At 42.4% G+C, this 22,260-nt stretch overlaps 1 protein-coding gene across 2 annotated transcripts; it reads left to right on the top strand.

The window, feature by feature from the left end:
* The first annotated feature begins 460 nt into the window (after nt 1-460).
* On the top strand, nt 461-21,520 carry ubxn4 (UBX domain protein 4). 2 transcript variants are annotated; one of them, XM_072397804.1, is made up of 13 exons: nt 461-617; nt 1,107-1,209; nt 3,021-3,049; nt 3,200-3,324; nt 5,397-5,535; nt 5,727-5,853; nt 7,262-7,316; nt 7,657-7,821; nt 8,521-8,648; nt 8,851-8,953; nt 18,621-18,752; nt 20,079-20,290; nt 20,746-21,520. In XM_072397804.1, exons 1-13 carry the CDS (start codon nt 536-538, stop codon nt 20,882-20,884), a joined length of 1,539 nt encoding a protein of 512 aa, XP_072253905.1. In that variant the 5' UTR covers nt 461-535; the 3' UTR covers nt 20,885-21,520. The 2 variants fall into 2 exon arrangements, with proteins under 2 accessions (XP_072253905.1, XP_072253904.1); XM_072397803.1 differs by having other exon boundaries at nt 462-617; nt 20,076-20,290.
* Nucleotides 21,521-22,260: the final 740 nt, after the last annotated feature.

Here is a 22,260-nt window from a genome sequence, read left to right as displayed (position 1 = left end):
TGCAGCTGTCTGGGCAGGAGAGACAATGCTGCATTGTAAGTGCTGCAAAGGTGATACCTGGGACCTCCTCCAGGATCACAATACACGAACTACCACGGAGTGGTGCTGGAGACTGAGAAAGAAGGAAAATCCGTTTTTGACACGGCCCCTTAAGTCGTTGTCTTCAATCGTAAGAATGATGGAGCAACAGTACAGCCACTGCAACTTATGCTACTGGAAACATATTTTAATGCGCCGGATGAAGTTCTATAAAGAAAGGATCAGACTCGCGGTAAAGGTGAGAGAAAACTGAGGAAAACGTTAATTTATATTGTTTAACAGAAAATCCTGTCCCATAAACTCCGGTACGGTAGGTGGTGGTGTACACCTTGTGTCTGTATCGTAATTCGCACAAACACACGAAGAAGACCGGTCGTGACAGCTGTTTGGAGAGTTTGTCGACGCATGCGCATTGGAAGTAGAAACAGACTTGGTTTATGAAGCTTCGCTGATCAGCAACGTCACCGGAACACAGACAGAAACAGAGCTTCCAGAGATGCTTTGGTTTGAGGGCTCGATTCCTGATGCCATTAACTCTGCTAAACAACGCAGTCTGATTTTTGTCGTTGTCATTGCAGGTAACTTTGTGTGTGAAGATGAACGAACTTTCATAGATTCTAGGTGCTACAACGAAGCAGTAGTGCTAACATGCTAGCCCTTTTAGCCATTAGCCAGCTATCACTGACAACCACCTGTCAAACAAATGTGTGTCGTCTCTCAAATTAGAGGGAAATAAGATCAGAGCATGCTAGATGTAACGGATAACAACATGTTAGCCTATCGTCGTGGTAATATGAAATGGTACTACACAACACACCCCTCCGTCTCATAGCTTAACCAGGTAGGCTGGCCATGTAGGCCACCTCAATAATTACACTAATGAGTTATGTGACATGTTTATATCGGGACTGCGACTTCACGGTGACACAGTGGCTACATCAGAGGAAGCAGTTTTAGCGCTAGTAGTAATGTGAGTCAGCGTTTCCACTATTGCAGCCCTCTGTAGAGACAGCGTGGGTTCGTTGTGTCTCCGCTGAAATGTGACAGACCTGTCATTTATCACGCAGGTGAAGATGAACAGTCAGCACAGCTGATGTCCAGCTGGGAGGATGACAGAGTCTCAGAGGCAGCACAGAAATGCTGTGTGGCCATCAAACTTGATGCCAACAGGTACTGATGTTTGCTGCTCGATCAAATCATTTAATTCAGAAGTGAAGCATTTCATGTAGCGAGTGTCCTCATAAGAAACATGTGATGAGCTATAAAAGCACTATTCTGATATGGTGAAATGAGCTGACCAAAAACAGCAATGGGGGGAAAACGTTACGTACACACTCTTCTTAATTCTGAGGTTTATACTAGAATACTTTGGTATCCAGAGGAGTTCATGGTGGACTCAATGACTGCAAGGTGCCCAGGTCCTGTGGCTGCAGAACCAGCCCAGATCATCAGCCCTCCACCCCCGTGCTTGACAGCTGGTATGAGGTGTTTGTGCTGATATGCTGTGTTTGGTTTCCTCCAAACGTGCTGCTGTGCATTAGGACCAAACATCTCCACTTTGCTCTGGTCTGTCCAAAGGACATTGTTCCAGAAGTCTTGAGCTTTGTTCAGATGCAGCTTTGCAAACCTAAGCTGTGCTGCCATGTTCTTTTTAGAGAGAAGAGGCTTTCTCCTGCAGTCCTTCCAAACAAGCCATCCTTGTTCAGTCTTGTTCTAACTGTGCTGCCATGACCTTTAACCTTTAGCATGCTAACTGAGGCCTGTAGAGTCTGAGATGTAGCTCTGGGCTTTTTCACCTTGGGGTGACCTTTAACCTTTAGCATGCTAACTGAGGCCTGTAGAGTCTGAGATGTAGCTCTGGGCTTTTTCACCTTGGGGTGACCTTTAACCTTTAACATGCTAACTGAGGCCTGTAGAGTCTGAGATGTAGCTCTGGGCTTCTTCACCTTGGGGTGACCTTGCTGGGACGTCCACTCCTGGGAAGATTGACAGCTGTCCTGAATGTTTTCCACTTGTGAATAATCTTTCTCTCTGTAGAATGATGGACTCCAGATAGTCTGGAAATGGCCTTATAACCCTTCCCAGATTGATGGAAATGGCCTTCCTTGCACACTCACATTCAATCAAAAACAAACTGGAAACAGGGTCTTATTTTTATTCCATAAATCCAGGAATTGCTTCAGGTCTTATGAACTTATCTAACTTTATACATTTTATTGAAATATTCTCAAATGTGCTTAATATAATTATGAAAATGTTCCAAATAGGGTGTTTACAAGTGAGGGATGTGGTTAATTCTGTCCGGGACTGTTTTAACTCAGCAGGGATGATACTGATGAGAGAAACTGATCTACAGAGGAATTAATATTTGAAAGTCACACTGCATTTTATTCCTGTATATTTTGCATCGTCACCTGGATCTAAACATCTTTTTACTCTGAATCCACTGGGATGCATGAAATGCTGAAAGTTCATGGAGGAAGACTCACTTTGTGTCCGACGCTCTGCACTCAGTTTGGGTGAAGCAGTCTCTGTCTGAGGGTGTTCTTGGGTTTGAAGTACACTAAGTTTCTCTGAGCCACATTTTTCTCTTTGTGTTCAGTTCTGATTAGTCACAGCTGCTTCCTGTGTGCTAGCTGTAAATAAATGACTGATGTTGACTAATTTCTTTCACACATTTCACAAAATGTGCCTTGAATCCGGAGTTTTTTTACTGTCCTTTCAGTTGATCTTGTTAGTGTGTAAAACCTCAACAGTCCTGAGCTAAACTGAGACTCTCAAAGAGTTTCTGTTTCCTTATGGAAACCTCAGACAGCAGATTTGCATACTTGTTGTTCAGCATATTGCAAAGGTTCTGTGCACCTGGAGAAGCGAGCTCACATCAGTCTTTTCTTTCCCAGAAGAAGAGATAATTATTGGTCACACCTGTGACAGACCTTCAGTGTTACACACATCAATCTGATGCCGTTTTCTTTCCACAGTGATGCCTGTGTGCAGTTCTCCCAGATCTGTATCCTTTTCTTGTTTTAATGCAGTCCACTTTGTTGTGGGAAGGTAAGCCAACGTGTGCCGATCAGCCAAACTGAAAACAGTTTTATTACTGATTAAAACCTGTCTTCCTTATAAGTTCAGTCTGTTCCTTAACGCCGCTCCTTTGAAGATCCTGTGGTGTGCATACCCTCCAGCTTCTTCATCGGAGACAGCGGCATTCCTCTGGAGGTCATCGCTGGCAGCGTGTCACCGGAAGAACTGATCAAGAGAATCAACAAAGTTAACGAGTTGCAGGTAAGGGTTAACCCTAACCCTAACCCCCATTCCTCAGACCAGCAGTAGGTTCACAGGAATTCACTTTATGTAGCCTGACAATCATCTTCTTTTCTGTTTTCTTATTGACGAGCACTAATAGTTGACCATGAAAGCACTTTCTGCTTGGTCTTCTTGCAGTGTCTTCTGGGTTATTTGTGCACTCATTGAACCTTGAACATGTGCAAACTGGACTGTTTTTCTGAAGATAAGATGATCGAGTTTTACAGCCAGGAACACCAGTGGAACCTCTGAACACTCACAAATAAAAACTCAGATTTAACTCCAAACAATTTAGTTTAATAGCTGAACATTCTGGCTTTAAGCATACCTCAAAAAGCTTGAATGAATTTGTATTTTTCTCTGTCCGGTGAAGTAGAGGAAGTCCCTCTGAGCTGCAGATGCTTTGTTATGAAATCCCTCCCAGATCCAGCTGACTCCAGCTTTTGGCCGGCGTGTAGCGCCACCTCAGAGAGATGTTTGCTTTTTGGAAGACTGAGCACCCATCCATCTGGAAAAATACCTACCTAAGAGCGACAAGGGACAGGGAAGCTAGTTGTGTGTGTGTGTGTGTGGGGGGGTGTTGCTCTTTATAAGTGAGGAATAATGAAAGTGGAGGGAGGAGACCGTTTTGCCATGTTTTTACAGCACTGTGCAAACGTCTCATTTCTTCATGTACTTTTCAGCATTTTATTGAAACATGAGCAAACATGAGTGAAAACACAGTATGAAAGGACCTATTGCATTTATTATCTCACCTTAAACATAACCCAAAGCTGAAAAAAGACTCAGTTTTAGTATTTTTATGCAGAAGGAGCTTGTTTTATTCTCCAGCCAAAGTTGAGTTGAACTGATACAAGCTGGACCCTGTGACCTCTGACCCCTCAGACGGCGCTGCATCAAGAACCGTCATTCATCAGCAGCTGATAGAAGCACATGGACAAGGGATTACTGTGGAATCCTTTGTCAAGCACTACAATACAGAGTTCCATTCACAAGCTTTACTGTGCAGGAAAGAAGCCTGATGTTAACCTCGTCCAGAGGTGGCGTCCACTTCTCTGGGCTCGGAGGCGTCTGGGATGGACCGTCACACGGTGGAAACGTGTGCTGTGGTCAGACCCATCAGTATTCCACATCTTTGTTGGAAGAAATGGAGCAAAGAGCAAAAGCAGCATCCAGCCTGCTGTCAGCAGCCAGTCCCTGCAGCCAGGCTCTGTGATGGTATGGGGTTGGATCAGGGGGCAAAGCTCATTTCCACTTCTGTGACGGCAGCATTAATGCAGAAAAGCTCACTGAGATTTTACAGCAACATATGCTGCCTTCAAGGCCACATCTTTTCCTGGGACGTCCCAGCATTGTTCAAGCAGACCATGGAAAACCACATTCTGCCACAGTCCAAAGGCCTGGCTGAGGAAGAAGAGGTACGGGTGCTGGACTGGCTGCCTGCAGTCCTGACCTGTCCCCAGCAGAGAAACAACCACCCCCCCGCACTGCTGCACACCTTAAGACCTGTTTAAGGAGGAATGGGACAAAATAACAGCTGGAACTCTGCATCACCTGGTTTCCTCAGAGTCAGAACGGCTTTAAGTGTTGGCAGAAGGAAACTAAGTGGGAAAAGGTTCACTGTCCTGACTGTTATGGGATGTGTTGCAGGTCTGAAATGTAAAACTGCAAATGTTCTGATATTCATGGGAAATATCATGAAACATCTATACTGTCTGTAAGTGTTGGGTTGTTCGATTGAGACTGAGCTCCACAGGTGGATGAATCTACCTCTACTTTAAAAATGATTTTATAATGTGTGTGTAATAGTAAAATATTAAGGAAGTCTGTGGGGAAATGAACTTACCACTTTACAAAGTTAATATTTCACCAAAAACTCTGAGATTAAATTAACTCTTCACTCTAAACTAGAGCCGAGAAACTTTTTAGGTATTTCAAGGGATCCAGCATCTGGAAGACTGTCATTAAAACCTTTCTGGACTCCTGAATGATTTTACCCGGTTCACCATAAAATAAAATGTTGAAATGTTCTCTGAATGATGCCCAAACAGAAAATTGGAAGTGCTTCAGCTTTAAGAGAGGCCAGTGATCCTGTGGAGACCAGCTCACCTGACAGCGCAGCCGCAGAACCTGACTCCGCTCCAGAAGTAGCTGTTGGGTCGGCGGCAGCAGCACCAGAAGCTGCAGCAGGTGTGTGCTCATACTTCCAGATCAAACTGATCTTCCACTGAACCCACTGTTGTTGTTTTTCAGCTGCAGTGTGTTCTGGGCCACACTCCAGGCTGGTGGTGATCACTGACCCTGATTATGAATATGCTCTGTTTGCTGTATTCTGACGTGGTGCCATTAGCAGATAACTCATTCCTTTCATTCCTACACAGAATTCCCCTCAGGTACAGTGGATGATGGCACCTCCTCAGGCTCAAAACCTCCTTTGGAGAATGCCTCCTCAGACCGCTCGGACTGGTGTTCTGACAGTGAAGAGAACCTGGATGCTAAGGTGGAAAGGTAGGAGTACCTCTGCTTTGTGGGGACTTTTGGATATAATCTCTTTGGAAGTCAGTGTACCTTTTGTGGAAGAGCTGAAAAAGTCTCAAACACCTGTTTCCATTGAGGATACATCTCCACGTAAGTGTAGAAAACACCAAAGGTTAATTACAGTGGGACACGTTGCCCTCAGCCCACCAACAGCAGCCTCACGCACATGATCCCTGACTTATCTTTTACCTGTAACATACCATATAACGTACCATATAATGTACCATATAATGTATCTAATGTAATACATAATGTATCGTATAGTTGTTAACTACTTTTGTGATAAACAATCAGTGGGGTCACATGGCACCGTAAAGAATCGGATTAATGGCTAATTTACAATAAGACTGAGTTATTAAGTTCATGTAGACACCTTAGTCTGACTAAGGACCGACTCGGGTTACTCGCAGTCAGATTAAGACCCCGAGAGAACTCGGTTAATAGTCACACTAAACGTGCTTGTATACGGTGAATTGGACTTTGCATTCTGCTTTGCAGCTTCATCTTGCTCCGCCATCTTTCTGAATGCCTGAGTTTTCAGGAAGTGGCTCTATTAGAGATAGTTGAAATGGGTACAGCGCCACCTATCGTAAGTCCAGTTCAGTTTTATTTATAATGCTAACTTAAAAAAGTAAGAAAGTCACCAGATCACACACTCTTCAGATTGATTCTGTCCCACGTCCTGAGCGTGCACGTTGTGGTTGCCCACAGTGGAGCGGAAAAGCCCGTTTTCAATGGGAAGACAACTCCACCAGAACCAGGAGGGGAGCCCATCGTTGTTGACCGGCTGGGGGGTTAGCGGACAGGCCAGAGGCACCAAAACATCAGCTCAGCATTAATGTCGTATACGTGCAGTCGATGGAGGATAGAGAGAACAGAGGGAGCCAGCAGGTTAGGCCTACAGCAGCTAAACTAAAGGGATGGTTCAGTCACAATTTGGTCCATTTGAAATTAAGATTAAGATTAAGACTGACTCTGATTTCTGTACATGGGTAGCAGGGGGTTGTATTTATCAGCAGACAGTACCACCAGGAGGCCGCTTTTATACTGAATTTTGCTACTCTATTTGTTAAAGGCTTCTCGATTATCTTCTCATCGTCAGATCTGTTACTAGTTTGGCTCGTGTAATTTACCAGTATCTCTGCCTGATGAGGAAGGCGTTAGGGTTGGGGAGGGTGAGCTGAAACCTCAGCACATGAAATTAAATCGGTTTGAAGCCGGAGTTGGCAGCACTTTCCAGGGTTTTTCCCTCTGATTATCATCCTCAGCTTCAACCAGCATTAAACATTGTGCAGGGATGCATAACAAATCCTGCTGCTGATGCATTTACAGGATTATTCCCAGAGTGAGGTCTATTCTAATGATATTTTCTTGTCAGACTGACCAAGAAGCTGGAGGAGAGACGGGAGCAAAAGAAGAAAGGAGAGGAGGAGGTAAGGAGAATGCTACTTCCTGTTTTCCATGTAGATCCAGAAGCAAGACTTCGTAGATGATGACAAGGCTGGTAGAATACATGCACACATTTGTCTGCATGTATTGGACCAGCCTTAAAGATATTCTGGTTCTTGGGTTGTTAAAGTATTCCGTTGTTCGCTGATGTTGTTTTTAGATGTTCTTGTGTTATTTTGGCTGGTCTGATGCTGAAATGGCTCGTGAATTACACTGTGGTGGTCAGTCTTTTACAAATGATAGTTGTTAGTTGCGGTTTTTTTCATCTTAATTGGGGAAAAAAAGCCTTTCCCTTTCTTTTTTGACCACGTTGTTTTCCTGCAGGCTGATATCAAAAAAGAAATTGACCGCCGGCAGATGGGAAAAAACGTTCAAGACTTAAAGAGGAAACAGGAAGACGAGAAGACCAAGAGGCTCCTGGAGGAAAGAAACCGAGAGAAGGCAGAGGAGAGGGCTGCCAGGGAGCGGGTCAAGCAGCAGATCGCCATGGTAACCTAGTCTTTCTCCTCTTTAATGTGCAGGAAGTAAAAACCTTTGTTTTGATGAGTAAGAAAACTTCTTCAGGCCTCCTTTTGCATGATTGTGTTCGTGTACTGAATCTTTTAGGTACTTTTTTCTTATTATCTGGGCTCTGTAACAGTCTTTATTAACTGAGGCGGCCGCCCAAACCCATTCAGAGGTTGATTTTTAAAATATTCTGCCCCTCAGAGATGCATGATCCATGAGATGCAGAGATCCACACAAAATGATAAGACTTTACTTACCACTATTGGACAGTAAAAGATGGCTAGAGGGTCACCAGATGTAGCCTACAGGTGTGGTTGTTGGTGTCCGTGGGCAGCCCGCCATGTTTTAGTATGATCTGCACTGTTCAGTCATGAATTTCCTTTCAGCATCACCACTTGTGATGAAGCAGCACAGATGGAGGCCAGTCATCAAGTATATTTAAATATACGTTAAAATAGGCAAAATACTAGATCCCAGTCTTTCCCAGTCCTTGACTGGCACATGTATAATCCGGAAAACTCTGGGCCAGCATAGGTCTGGTGGATGATCATCAGAGTCAGTCATGATCCAAACTCTGGTCAGACTCCAAGATAAAGGTGCCTCTGTAGGTTCATCCTTATTAAACTTATTCTATGAACAATCCAGACATCTCCCTCATGTCTTTGTCCCTCTGTCCTGCAGGACCGAGCTGAAAGAGCAGCACGCTACGCCAAAACCCAGGAGGATGACAAGGCCTCCAAGGAGGCCCTCCTGAGGGCGAGACAGGCAGAGCAGGAGGCCAGGAAGGAAACATTAGTCAGAGAGAGAAGGCAGGTGGTCCCAGGCTGTCTGGCAGCTCTGGTGTTGCTTCATTTAAACAACTGACAGATTATTCCCTGACAAATGAAGGCAGACCTTAGGTCCTAAACAACATTACGGCTCACTGCACCATGAATGAAATAGAAATAAGTGTGTATTTTTAACTCCTAAAGCTTCTGTGAAAGGTGTTTAACGTTGTGTCTCCATGATTAGCACTGTTGCAAGGATACAGTTCCGCCTCCCAGACGGCTCGTCCTTCACCAACCAGTTCCCCTCACAGACCAGACTGCAGGAGGCTTGGGACTTTGCTGTGAAGGTTTGACACATGCAGTCACACACAGTCCCTGCTCACATCACTGTTGATGAGGTTTTCTATCTATCTTTGGTTGGTATCCTGTTCCATAAACTTGCCGTCTAGCCAGTCCTACATGCTTGCATCTAGAAATATTGTTCCAAGACTGAAATGTTAGGCACGTTTAGCAGATGCTATACTTCTGTTGCTGATATATGTCGTGATTTATTTTTTTGGATGCAGTTTAATTTGTATTAAATTTAATGGGGGAGTTTAAACTCAAACATACTCGAGTGAAAAAGGCCAGAAAATAACCAAATTTCTCTTCTTAGTTTTTAAGTAAGTGAATTTTGTTGATATTAAACACCAATTTTAACGTACCATTACACCTCTGACATCAGTAGGTGTTGCTGTGGATGTTGTCCTCTCTAACTGTCGGCCTTCAGTGACACAGATCACAGGACATCCCTGTGTAAGCCAGTGTAACCTAAGTGAAGTTTTACTTAGCAACCTTAATCTGTGGTACTCGGTAATCAAGTAGTGGGTAACGTGTCGATAAAGATGGCCTCATCACGTCCAATGTGGAGGTATCGATAAAAGGAAAACATGCTCAAGCTCTCGGGTTGGGACCTCTTCTGAGCTATTATTACACAGCTCAAAAAACATTTTTAAAAAAGGAACCCCCTCCTCTAAAGAGACTCATTATGACTAATATATACCGTAAATTCCGGACTATAAGCCACTACTTTTTTTCTGGACTTTGAGCTCTGTGGCTTATAATACAGTGCGGCTAATGTTTTTTTTCTTTTTTTTTCATGCCGCCAAAAACATTTTTCTTCGTAACATTAGACCAATAAAATTAACAAATAGTTCACAGTCGTCCAATGAAATTGTACGATAAATCAAGTTACAGGCACTGTTCGGGGGAAAAAAGCATTTACGCCGCGTGTTTGTGCGTTACGATAAGCATTTAAGTTTATACCATCGGTGTTACAGGCACTGTTCGGGGAAAAAAGCTTTTTCAGTATGTATTTGTGCGTTACGATACGTATTTAAGTTAAAACCATCGGTGTTACAGGCACCGTTCGGGGGAAAAAGCATTTACACCATGTATTTGTGCGTTACGATAGGTATTTAAGTTAAAACCATCGGTGTTACAGGCACCGTTCGGGGAAAAAAGCATTTTCAGTATGTATTTGTGCGTTACGATACGTATTTAAGTTAAAACCATCGGTGTTACAGGCACCGTTCGGGGGAAAAAGCATTTACACCATGTATTTGTGCGTTACGATAGGTATTTAAGTTTATACCATCGGTGTTACAGGCACTGTTCGGGGGAAAAAGCATTTACACCATGTATTTGTGCGTTATGATAGGTATTTAAGTTAAAACCATCGGTGTTACAGGCACTGTTCGGGGGGAAAAAAAGCATTTACGCCGCGTGTTTGTGCGTTACGATAGGCATTTAAGTTTATACCATCGGTGTTACAGGCACTGTTCGGGGGGAAAAAGCATTTACACCATGTATTTGTGCGTTACGATAGGTATTTAAGTTAAAACCATCGGTGTTACAGGCACTGTTCGGGGGAAAAAAAGCATTTTCAGTATGTATTTGTGCGTTACGATAGGTATTTAAGTTGATACCATCAGTGTTACAGGCACTGTTCGGGGAAAAAAGCATTTTCAGTATATATTTGTGCGTTACGATAGGTATTTAAGTTGATACCATCAGTGTTACAGGCACTGTTCGGGGAAAAAAGCATTTTCAGTATGTATTTATGCGTTATTGATAGGTATTTAAGTTAAAACCATCGGTGTTACAGGCACTGTTCGGGAAAAAAAGCATTTTCAGTATGTATTTGTGCGTTACGATAGGTATTTAAGTTTATACCATCGGTGTTACAGGCACTGTTCGGGGAAAAAAAGCATTTTCAGTATGTATTTGTACATTACGATAGGTATTTAAGTTTATACCAACAGTGTTACAGGCACTGTTCGGGGAAAAAAGCATTTTCAGTATGTATTTGTGCATTACGATAGGTATTTAAGTTAAAACCATCGGTGTTACAGGCACTGTTCGGGGGAAAAAGCATTTACATCATGTATTTGTGCGTTATGATAGGTATTTAAGTTTATACCATCTGTGTAACAGGCACTGTTCGGGAAAAAAAAAGCATTTTCAGTATGTATTTGTGCGTTACGATAGGTATTTAAGTTTATACCATCGGTGTTACAGGCACTGTTCGGGGAAAAAAGCATTTTCAGTAAGTATTTGTGCATTATGATAAGTATTTAAGTTAAAACCATCGGTGTTACAGGCACCGTTCGGGGGAAAAAAGCATTTACACCACGTATTTGTGCGTTACGATAGGTATTTAAGTTTATACCATCGGTGTTACAGGCACCGTTCGGGGGAAAAAAAGCATTTACACCATGTATTTGTGCGTTATGATAGGTATTTAAGTTTATACCATCGGTGTTACAGGCACTGTTCGGGGAAAAAAGCATTTATACCACGTATTTGTGCGTTACGATAGGTATTTAAGTTTATACCATAGGTGTTACAGGCACTGTTCGGGGAAAAAAGCATTTACACCACGTATTTGTGCGTTACGATAGGTATTTAAGTTTATACCATAGGTGTTACAGGCACTGTTCGGGGAAAAAAGCATTTACACCACGTATTTGTGCGTTACGATAGGTATTTAAGTTTATACCATCAGTGTTACAGGCACCGTTCGGGGAAAAAAGCATTTTCAGTATGTATTTGTGCATTACGATAGGTATTTAAGTTAAAACCATCGGTGTTACAGGCACCGTTTGGGGAAAAAAGCATTTTCAGCATGTATTTGTGCATTACGATAGGTATTTAAGTTAAAACCATCGGTGTTACAGGCACCGTTAGGGGGAAAAAAGCATTTACACCACGTATTTGTGCGTTACGATAGGCATTTAAGTTTATACCATCGGTGTTACAGGCACCGTTCGGGGGGAAAAAAGCATTTACACCATGTATTTGTGCGTTATGATAGGTATTTAAGTTTATACCATCGGTGTTACAGGCACTGTTCGGGGAAAAAAGCATTTATACCACGTATTTGTGCGTTACGATAGGTATTTAAGTTTATACCATAGGTGTCACAGGCACTGTTCGGGGAAAAAAGCATTTACACCACGTATTTGTGCGTTACGATAGGTATTTAAGTTAAAACCATCAGTGTTACAGGCACCGTTCGGGGAAAAAAGCATTTTCAGTATGTATTTGTGCATTACGATAGGTATTTAAGTTAAAACCATCGGTGTTACAGGCACCCTTCGGGGGGAAAAAAGCATTTTCAGCATGTATTTGTGCATTACGATAGGTATTTAAGTTAAAACCATCGGTGTTACAGGCACCGTTCGGGGGAAAAAAGCATTTACACCACGTATTTGTGCGTTACGATAGGCATTTAAGTTTATACCATCGGTGTTACAGGCACCGTTCGGGGGAAAAAAGCATTTACACCACGTATTTGTGCGTTACGATAGGTATTTAAGTTTATACCATAGGTGTTACAGGCACTGTTCGGGGAAAAAAGCATTTACACCACGTATTTGTGCGTTACGATAGGTATTTAAGTTAAAACCATCAGTGTTACAAGCACCGTTCGGGGAAAAAAGCATTTTCAGTATGTATTTGTGCATTACGATAGGTATTTAAGTTAAAACCATCGGTGTTACAGGCACCGTTCGGGGGAAAAAAGCATTTACACCATGTATTTGTGCGTTATGATAGGTATTTAAGTTTATACCATCGGTGTTACAGGCACTGTTCGGGGAAAAAAGCATTTATACCACGTATTTGTGCGTTACGATAGGTATTTAAGTTTATACCATAGGTGTTACAGGCACTGTTCGGGGAAAAAAGCATTTACACCACGTATTTGTGCGTTACGATAGGTATTTAAGTTAAAACCATCAGTGTTACAGGCACCGTTCGGGGAAAAAAGCATTTTCAGTATGTATTTTTGCATTACGATAGGTATTTAAGTTAAAACCATCGGTGTTACAGGCACCGTTCGGGGAAAAAAGCATTTTCAGTATGTATTTGTGCATTACGATAGGTATTTAAGTTAAAACCATCGGTGTTACAGGCACCGTTCGGGGGGAAAAAAGCATTTACACCATGTATTTGTGCGTTATGATAGGTATTTAAGTTTATACCATCGGTGTTACAGGCACTGTTCGGGGAAAAAAGCATTTATACCACGTATTTGTGCGTTACGATAGGTATTTAAGTTTATACCATAGGTGTTACAGGCACTGTTCGGGGAAAAAAGCATTTACACCACGTATTTGTGCGTTACGATAGGTATTTAAGTTTATACCATCGGTGTTACAGGCACTGTTCGGGGGAAAAAGCATTTACACCATGTATTTGTGCGTTACGATAGGTATTTAAGTTAAAACCATCAGTGTTACAGGCACCGTTCGGGGAAAAAAGCATTTTCAGTATGTATTTGTGCATTACGATAGGTATTTAAGTTAAAACCATCGGTGTTACAGGCACCGTTCGGGGAAAAAAGCATTTTCAGTATGTATTTGTGCATTACGATAGGTATTTAAGTTAAAACCATCGGTGTTACAGGCACCGTTCGGGGGAAAAAAGCATTTACACCACGTATTTGTGCGTTATGATAGGTATTTAAGTTTATACCATCGGTGTTACAGGCACTGTTCGGGGAAAAAAGCATTTATACCACGTATTTGTGCGTTACGATAGGTATTTAAGTTTATACCATAGGTGTTACAGGCACTGTTCGGGGAAAAAAGCATTTACACCACGTATTTGTGTGTTACGATAGGTATTTAAGTTAAAACCATCAGTGTTACAGGCACTGTTCGGGGAAAAAAGCATTTACACCACGTATTTGTGCGTTACGATAGGTATTTAAGTTTATACCATCGGTGTTACAGGCACTGTTCGGGGGAAAAAGCATTTACACCATGTATTTGTGCGTTACGATAGGTATTTAAGTTAAAACCATCAGTGTTACAGGCACCGTTCGGGGAAAAAAGCATTTTCAGTATGTATTTGTGCATTACGATAGGTATTTAAGTTAAAACCATCGGTGTTACAGGCACCGTTCGGGGGAAAAAAGCATTTACACCATGTATTTGTGCGTTATGATAGGTATTTAAGTTTATACCATCGGTGTTACAGGCACTGTTCGGGGAAAAAAGCATTTATACCACGTATTTGTGCGTTACGGTAGGTATTTAAGTTTATACCATAGGTGTTACAGGCACTGTTCGGGGAAAAAAGCATTTACACCACGTATTTGTGCGTTACGATAGGTATTTAAGTTAAAACCATCAGTGTTACAGGCACCGTTCGGGGAAAAAAGCATTTTCAGTATGTATTTTTGCATTACGATAGGTATTTAAGTTAAAACCATCGGTGTTACAGGCACCGTTCGGGGAAAAAAGCATTTTCAGTATGTATTTGTGCATTACGATAGGTATTTAAGTTAAAACCATCGGTGTTACAGGCACCGTTCGGGGGGAAAAAAGCATTTACACCACGTATTTGTGCGTTACGATAGGCATTTAAGTTAAAACCATCGGTGTTACAGGCACCGTTCGGGGGAAAAAAGCATTTACACCACGTATTTGTGCGTTACGATAGGTATTTAAGTTAAAACCATCAGTGTTACAGGCACCGTTCGGGGAAAAAAGCATTTTCAGTATGTATTTTTGCATTACGATAGGTATTTAAGTTAAAACCATCGGTGTTACAGGCACCGTTCGGGGAAAAAAGCATTTTCAGTATGTATTTGTGCATTACGATAGGTATTTAAGTTAAAACCATCGGTGTTACAGGCACCGTTCGGGGAAAAAAGCATTTTCAGTATGTATTTGTGCATTACGATAGGTATTTAAGTTAAAACCATCGGTGTTACAGGCACCGTTCGGGGGAAAAAAGCATTTACACCACGTATTTGTGCGTTATGATAGGTATTTAAGTTTATACCATCGGTGTTACAGGCACTGTTCGGGGAAAAAAGCATTTATACCACGTATTTGTGCGTTACGATAGGTATTTAAGTTTATACCATAGGTGTTACAGGCACTGTTCGGGGAAAAAAGCATTTACACCACGTATTTGTGCGTTACGATAGGTATTTAAGTTAAAACCATCAGTGTTACAGGCACTGTTCGGGGAAAAAAGCATTTACACCACGTATTTGTGCGTTACGATAGGTATTTAAGTTTATACCATCGGTCTTACAGGCACTGTTCGGGGGAAAAAGCATTTACACCATGTATTTGTGCGTTACGATAGGTATTTAAGTTAAAACCATCAGTGTTACAGGCACCGTTCGGGGAAAAAAGCATTTTCAGTATGTATTTGTGCATTACGATAGGTATTTAAGTTAAAACCATCGGTGTTACAGGCACCGTTCGGGGGAAAAAAGCATTTACACCATGTATTTGTGCGTTATGATAGGTATTTAAGTTTATACCATCGGTGTTACAGGCACTGTTCGGGGAAAAAAGCATTTATACCACGTATTTGTGCGTTATGATAGGTATTTAAGTTTATACCATCGGTGTTACAGGCACTGTTCGGGGAAAAAAGCATTTATACCACGTATTTGTGCGTTACGATAGGTATTTAAGTTTATACCATCGGTGTTACAGGCACTGTTCAGGAAAAAAGCATTTACACCACGTATTTGTGCGTTACGATAGGTATTTAAGTTAAAACCATCAGTGTTACAGGCACCGTTCGGGGGAAAAAGCATTTACACCATGTATTTGTGCGTTACGATAGGTATTTAAGTTAAAACCATCAGTGTTACAGGCACCGTTCGGGGAAAAAAGCATTTTCAGTATGTATTTGTGCATTACGATAGGTATTTAAGTTAAAACCATCGGTGTTACAGGCACCGTTCGGGGGAAAAAAGCATTTACACCACATATTTGTGTGTTACGATAGGTATTTAAGTTTATACCATTAAGTGTTACAGGTACCGTTCGGGGAAAAAAGCATTTACACCACGTATTTGTGCGTTACGATAGGTATTTAAGTTTATACCATCGGTGTTACAGGCACTGTTCGGGGGAAAAAGCATTTACATCATGTATTTGTGCGTTACGATAGGTATTTAAGTTTATACCATCTGTGTAACAGGCACTGTTCGGGAAAAAAAAAGCATTTTCAGTATGTATTTGTGCGTTACGATAGGTATTTAAGTTTATACCATCGGTGTTACAGGCACCGTTCGGGGGGAAAAAAGCATTTACACCACGTATTTGTGCGTTACGATAGGCATTTAAGTTAAAACCATCGGTGTTACAGGCACCGTTCGGGGGAAAAAAGCATTTACACCACGTATTTGTGCGTTACGATAGGTATTTAAGTTAAAACCATCAGTGTTACAGGCACCGTTCGGGGAAAAAAGCATTTTCAGTATGTATTTTTGCATTACGATAGGTATTTAAGTTAAAACCATCGGTGTTACAGGCACCGTTCGGGGAAAAAAGCATTTTCAGTATGTATTTGTGCATTACGATAGGTATTTAAGTTAAAACCATCGGTGTTACAGGCACCGTTCGGGGAAAAAAGCATTTTCAGTATGTATTTGTGCATTACGATAGGTATTTAAGTTAAAACCATCGGTGTTACAGGCACCGTTCGGGGGAAAAAAGCATTTACACCACGTATTTGTGCGTTATGATAGGTATTTAAGTTTATACCATCGGTGTTACAGGCACTGTTCGGGGAAAAAAGCATTTATACCACGTATTTGTGCGTTACGATAGGTATTTAAGTTTATACCATAGGTGTTACAGGCACTGTTCGGGGAAAAAAGCATTTACACCACGTATTTGTGCGTTACGATAGGTATTTAAGTTAAAACCATCAGTGTTACAGGCACTGTTCGGGGAAAAAAGCATTTACACCACGTATTTGTGCGTTACGATAGGTATTTAAGTTTATACCATCGGTCTTACAGGCACTGTTCGGGGGAAAAAGCATTTACACCATGTATTTGTGCGTTACGATAGGTATTTAAGTTAAAACCATCAGTGTTACAGGCACCGTTCGGGGAAAAAAGCATTTTCAGTATGTATTTGTGCATTACGATAGGTATTTAAGTTAAAACCATCGGTGTTACAGGCACCGTTCGGGGGAAAAAAGCATTTACACCATGTATTTGTGCGTTATGATAGGTATTTAAGTTTATACCATCGGTGTTACAGGCACTGTTCGGGGAAAAAAGCATTTATACCACGTATTTGTGCGTTATGATAGGTATTTAAGTTTATACCATCGGTGTTACAGGCACTGTTCGGGGAAAAAAGCATTTATACCACGTATTTGTGCGTTACGATAGGTATTTAAGTTTATACCATCGGTGTTACAGGCACTGTTCAGGAAAAAAGCATTTACACCACGTATTTGTGCGTTACGATAGGTATTTAAGTTAAAACCATCAGTGTTACAGGCACCGTTCGGGGGAAAAAGCATTTACACCATGTATTTGTGCGTTACGATAGGTATTTAAGTTAAAACCATCAGTGTTACAGGCACCGTTCGGGGAAAAAAGCATTTTCAGTATGTATTTGTGCATTACGATAGGTATTTAAGTTAAAACCATCGGTGTTACAGGCACCGTTCGGGGGAAAAAAGCATTTACACCACATATTTGTGTGTTACGATAGGTATTTAAGTTTATACCATTAAGTGTTACAGGTACCGTTCGGGGAAAAAAGCATTTACACCACGTATTTGTGCGTTACGATAGGTATTTAAGTTTATACCATCGGTGTTACAGGCACTGTTCGGGGGAAAAAGCATTTACATCATGTATTTGTGCGTTACGATAGGTATTTAAGTTTATACCATCTGTGTAACAGGCACTGTTCGGGAAAAAAAAAGCATTTTCAGTATGTATTTGTGCGTTACGATAGGTATTTAAGTTTATACCATCGGTGTTACAGGCACTGTTCGGGGGAAAAAGCATTTACATCATGTATTTGTGCGTTACGATAGGTATTTAAGTTAAAACCATCAGTGTTACAGGCACCGTTCGGGGAAAAAAGCATTTTCAGTATGTATTTGTGCATTACGATAGGTATTTAAGTTAAAACCATCGGTGTTACAGGCACCGTTCGGGGGAAAAAAGCATTTACACCACATATTTGTGTGTTACGATAGGTATTTAAGTTTATACCATTAAGTGTTACAGGCACCATTTTAAAAAAAAAAAAAAAAAAGCATTTCGGTATGTATTTGTTCATGTTACCATAGGCATTTAGTTAAAAGTTTAAAAGTCCTCACATGTAACATCTTTCTGTGTAAACATATATATTTATATATTTGGGTCATGATGAAGTTTTTGAGCACATGACATATCTGCAGTATCTACATTATTGTGCAGAGGTCCTGATCCAGCCTCACTTGTTTATATATTTCCAGAAAAAAGCAGGAAATAGTGTCAGTGATTTCTTAAAAAATGGTCCAATATGGATGTGAATGCAGATAATAAGGTAAAAACAGAGTTTGTACGATTCTAAGGAGCTTGAAAGTGTTTTGATTCCATCTACTGTAACATTTGAACTGATATTTTTAGGAGGATTTCAAAAATGTGATTTCATTAGTAAACCGCTGTAAAAATGTTTTGTGCTGGCCCTGTTTCAGGAAGTGGGAAATCGCTATGGTAACTTCTCTCTAGCAACCATGTTTCCTCGGCGAGAGTTAACCAGTGAAGACTTGAACAAGACCCTACTGGAGCTGGAACTGGCTCCAAGTGCTTCCATCGTCCTCTTGCCAGTAAGCTGAACACGTCATTGATTAAATGTTCCACCTTCGGTCCAGATCAGCAGTTCTATAACGGGTCTTTGTTTCTCTCTTTGATACGGTAACAGTGCACATATATAAAGGCACCAGGTCTTTACATCAGATTTGCATACATCTGTCATGCCCCATTTTAAGAATATATGCAACTTGTAGACCCACCTTAAGGCCCCGGATTTATATATATTAATAATACAATACAGGGCTGGCTGAAATGTGACTGGAGTTAACTAGATGATCTAAAGCATTTTCAGCTGTCTGTGTTCTGCTTCTAATCTTTCCTCAGTGTTGTAGGAATAGCACTGACCGGGTCCGTGCCACTAACTGACCTCTAACCGAGCGGGTCCGTGCCACTAACTGACCTCTAACTGACCGGGTCCGTGCCACTAACTGACCTCTAACTGACCGGGTCCGTGCCACTAACTGACCTCTAACTGACCGGGTCCGTGCCACTAACTGGCCACTAACTGACCGGGTCCGTGCCACTAACTGACCGGGTCCGTGCCACTAACTGACCTCTAACTGACCTCTAACTCAGCAGGTCCGTGCCACTAACTGACCTCTAACTGACCGGGTCCGTGCCACTAACTGACCACTAACTGACCGGGTCCGTGCCACTAACTGACCTCTAACTGACCGGGTCCGTGCCACTAACTGACCACTAACTGACCGGGTCCGTGCCACTAACTGACCTCTAACTGACCGGGTCCGTGCCACTAACTGACCACTAACTGACCGGGTCCGTGCCACTAACTGACCTCTAACTGACCGGGTCCGTGCCACTAACTGACCTCTAACTGACCTCTAACTCAGCAGGTCCGTGCCACTAACTGACCAGGTCCCTGCCTCTAACTCAGCAGGTCCGTGCCACTAACTGACCAGGTCCCTGCCTCTAACTGAGCTCTAACTGACCTCTAACTCAGCGGGTCCCTGCCACTAACTGACCTCTAACTGACCGGGTCCCTGCCTCTAACTGACCTCTAACTCAGCAGGTCCGTGCCACTAACTGACCTCTAACTGACCTCTAACTGACCTCTAACTCAGCAGGTCCGTGCCACTAACTGACCAGGTCCCTGCCTCTAACTCAGCGGGTCCGTGCCTCTAACTGACTGAATCTCTAACCTTTTACAACAAGTCCTTTTTAGTTTACTGGTGTCAGCAGATGTGACGTGTGGACATGAATGAGTGTTGTAGGCCTGGTGACAACAGCTTCTTATTGAACAGTGAATGCGTGTACAGTGTGAAGCCTTCTGTGAATGTGCCTGCAGTAAAACACTAAGCGGCCCCTCTGTGTCTCAGCAGTCGAGCAGGCCTTCTAACACAGTGGTCCAGTCCTCTGGGAACGGTATTTGGGCAGCTCTGGGCACGATCCTCTATCCTCTTCTAGCTGTGTGGAGATTCCTCAGCTCTTTTCTCTTTGCGACCCCGAGCCCTTCTGCAGCTGCATCCAGAGGCCCCGTCCAGCAGTCCAACTCCTACACCAACTCAGAACCATCCTCAAGCAAAGCAAAGAGGTGAGGAAAAGTTGGAAACAGCAGCTGCAGACTCCTCCTCAGCCAGTGCAGTGGAAACATGGGTGTGAAGACTCACTGCTGGGCAGCCAGTCCTAAAACGGCTGCATTTATGTGACCCATGAATGCTGCTCCACCGTAACAACATGGTGGGAGCTTCAGAACTTTAATGACTGACTGTTTGATTCATGCACACAGCTTTCATTGTATTTTACACCTCAAAACATTTTAAAGACCACAAATCTCAGTTTTCCAGCTCAAAATTTGAGCTTTTTTCTTATATAATTTCTTACTTGTGAGCAACACCACAGGGAAACGTATGTAACCAGCATGCAGGACTGTTGTGAGTCTTCCTCCTGAGCTCAGCTGCACAGACTGGACCAAAGTCTTAACACTGAGAGCTGAATTTAGCTACTTTAATGTCATACCTGCATGTTTTTTGCTTTGTGTCTGTTCAGAGACCCTCCCTCCAAGCAAACTTTGGAAAACAGGCCCAAGGACTTCAAGAAAGATGGTAAAATCTGCAGGCTTAGAACTCAGGAGGACAGTGAAGATGACAACAACACCTGGAACGGGAACTCCACCCAGCAGATGTAGAGCACTGGGCACCAGCGGCAGCATCTCTTCCCTCCTCGGGGTCTCCTCCTGCTTTGAATTAGTTCAGGATTTAAAACCAACCTTTGTGTTTTCTCTTTCTCTGACTTTGTTTGAGGCCTACAGCCCTGCACTTTGCTTGCATGGTTAGGTTATCTGTAATAAACAGACCCTCCTTCTGTCTTCATGTGCCGATTAAAACACGATTCTGTCTCCTAAACCAGGATCAAACCGCAGCAGATTTAGCACAAAGGTGATCATTGTCGACCCAGCCGAGAGGTTTAAACCAGTCTGACTGTGTCTGGCGACAAATCCTGTGAAAAGAGCTAATTGACATGAGAGTTAACTTTTGAGCCTGTCTTAACATCGTGTTATGGGGTCACTTCATTTTGGACTTCCATTGACTCGTGATTATTACCTGACACTAGAATGAAAATGGTCTAATTTTAAATGTATGGGATATTTAGTCTAACAGCTAATAGCTGCTGGCAAAGGACTATTTGTCTGTTGCTGCTTGAGTCCCGCCAAGTGTGGATGTGTGCCACCGCCTTGGTGTGTGTTTTTTGACTACTTGCAGTGGGTTACTACTGTAGTTCTTCTCATTCAACAATACAAATAAAGGCATCTTGTTTCTCAAAAGTCCCTGAGTGACTGGGTGGTTTGAAGTGATCCCTGACTGAGGGAGCCTGTCCACAGCCAGAGACTTTACGTCTGACTTGGAGGGGAATGTGCTTCAGTTCTGTTCATTTGAACTTTGTTGTGGTTTTTAAAGGAGAACTCTGTTTTTTTTAAACCTAGACCTTATTTCTAGCATGAAATACGTTCATCTACTCACAAAGAACAGTTTGGTGAAAGTCGGCGTCCTTCGGAAGATATTTAGATTCCTCAAGCTCCATATAACGGAGTGAACGGGGCTTAGAGGATGCAGCCTCTAAATAAGGCATTATCTGTCTTTATTTCACCAATACTTTAAGAAGAATGAATGAATGAACGTGTGCTATAGCTCTGTTAGCTCATAGCTGCTGTTATGTGGCTACTTGCAGCTATAGGAGAGCTAACGGAGGGATTTCTACACAGGCACTCTACTGGGACCACTTCATCCTCACGCCCCCCGGAGCGTCTAGGTTTAAAAATACAGGAGCTTTAAGGTTTGAGCGGCTGAGACCAAACGAGAGGCAAACGGCCATGACTGATGGTTCTGTGGAAAACGAGCAGGTTCCAGTGAAAGAGTTTGGTTGGTCTGAATGCACACGACTTACAGCTTGTTGCTGAGTGAGCTCACACATCAGACCTGGCAGAAGTAAGACTGTGGTGGATAAGATGAGCCTTTATTAGTCCCACAGTGGGGAAATGCACAAGAAGCTAGACATGACAGCTCA

Source organism: Leuresthes tenuis, unplaced genomic scaffold (assembly GCF_036924035.1).
Source record: "Leuresthes tenuis unplaced genomic scaffold, fLeuTen1.0.hap1 SCAF_12, whole genome shotgun sequence".
NCBI lineage: Eukaryota > Metazoa > Chordata > Actinopteri > Atheriniformes > Atherinopsidae > Leuresthes > Leuresthes tenuis.
This window is presented reverse-complemented; position numbering and strand designations above follow the sequence as displayed.

Excerpts from the sequence above, each read along its gene's own strand:
- ubxn4 (XM_072397803.1), top strand. The coding sequence starts at position 536 with ATGCTTTGGTTTGAGGGCTCGATTCCTGATGCCATTAACTCTGCTAAA. Across the intron at positions 7,317-7,656 it reads AGAAGAAAGGAGAGGAGGAG|GCTGATATCAAAAAAGAAAT; the intron begins GTAAGGAGAATG and ends GTTTTCCTGCAG. Across the intron at positions 18,753-20,075 it reads CTTCCATCGTCCTCTTGCCA|CAGTCGAGCAGGCCTTCTAA; the intron begins GTAAGCTGAACA and ends TCTGTGTCTCAG.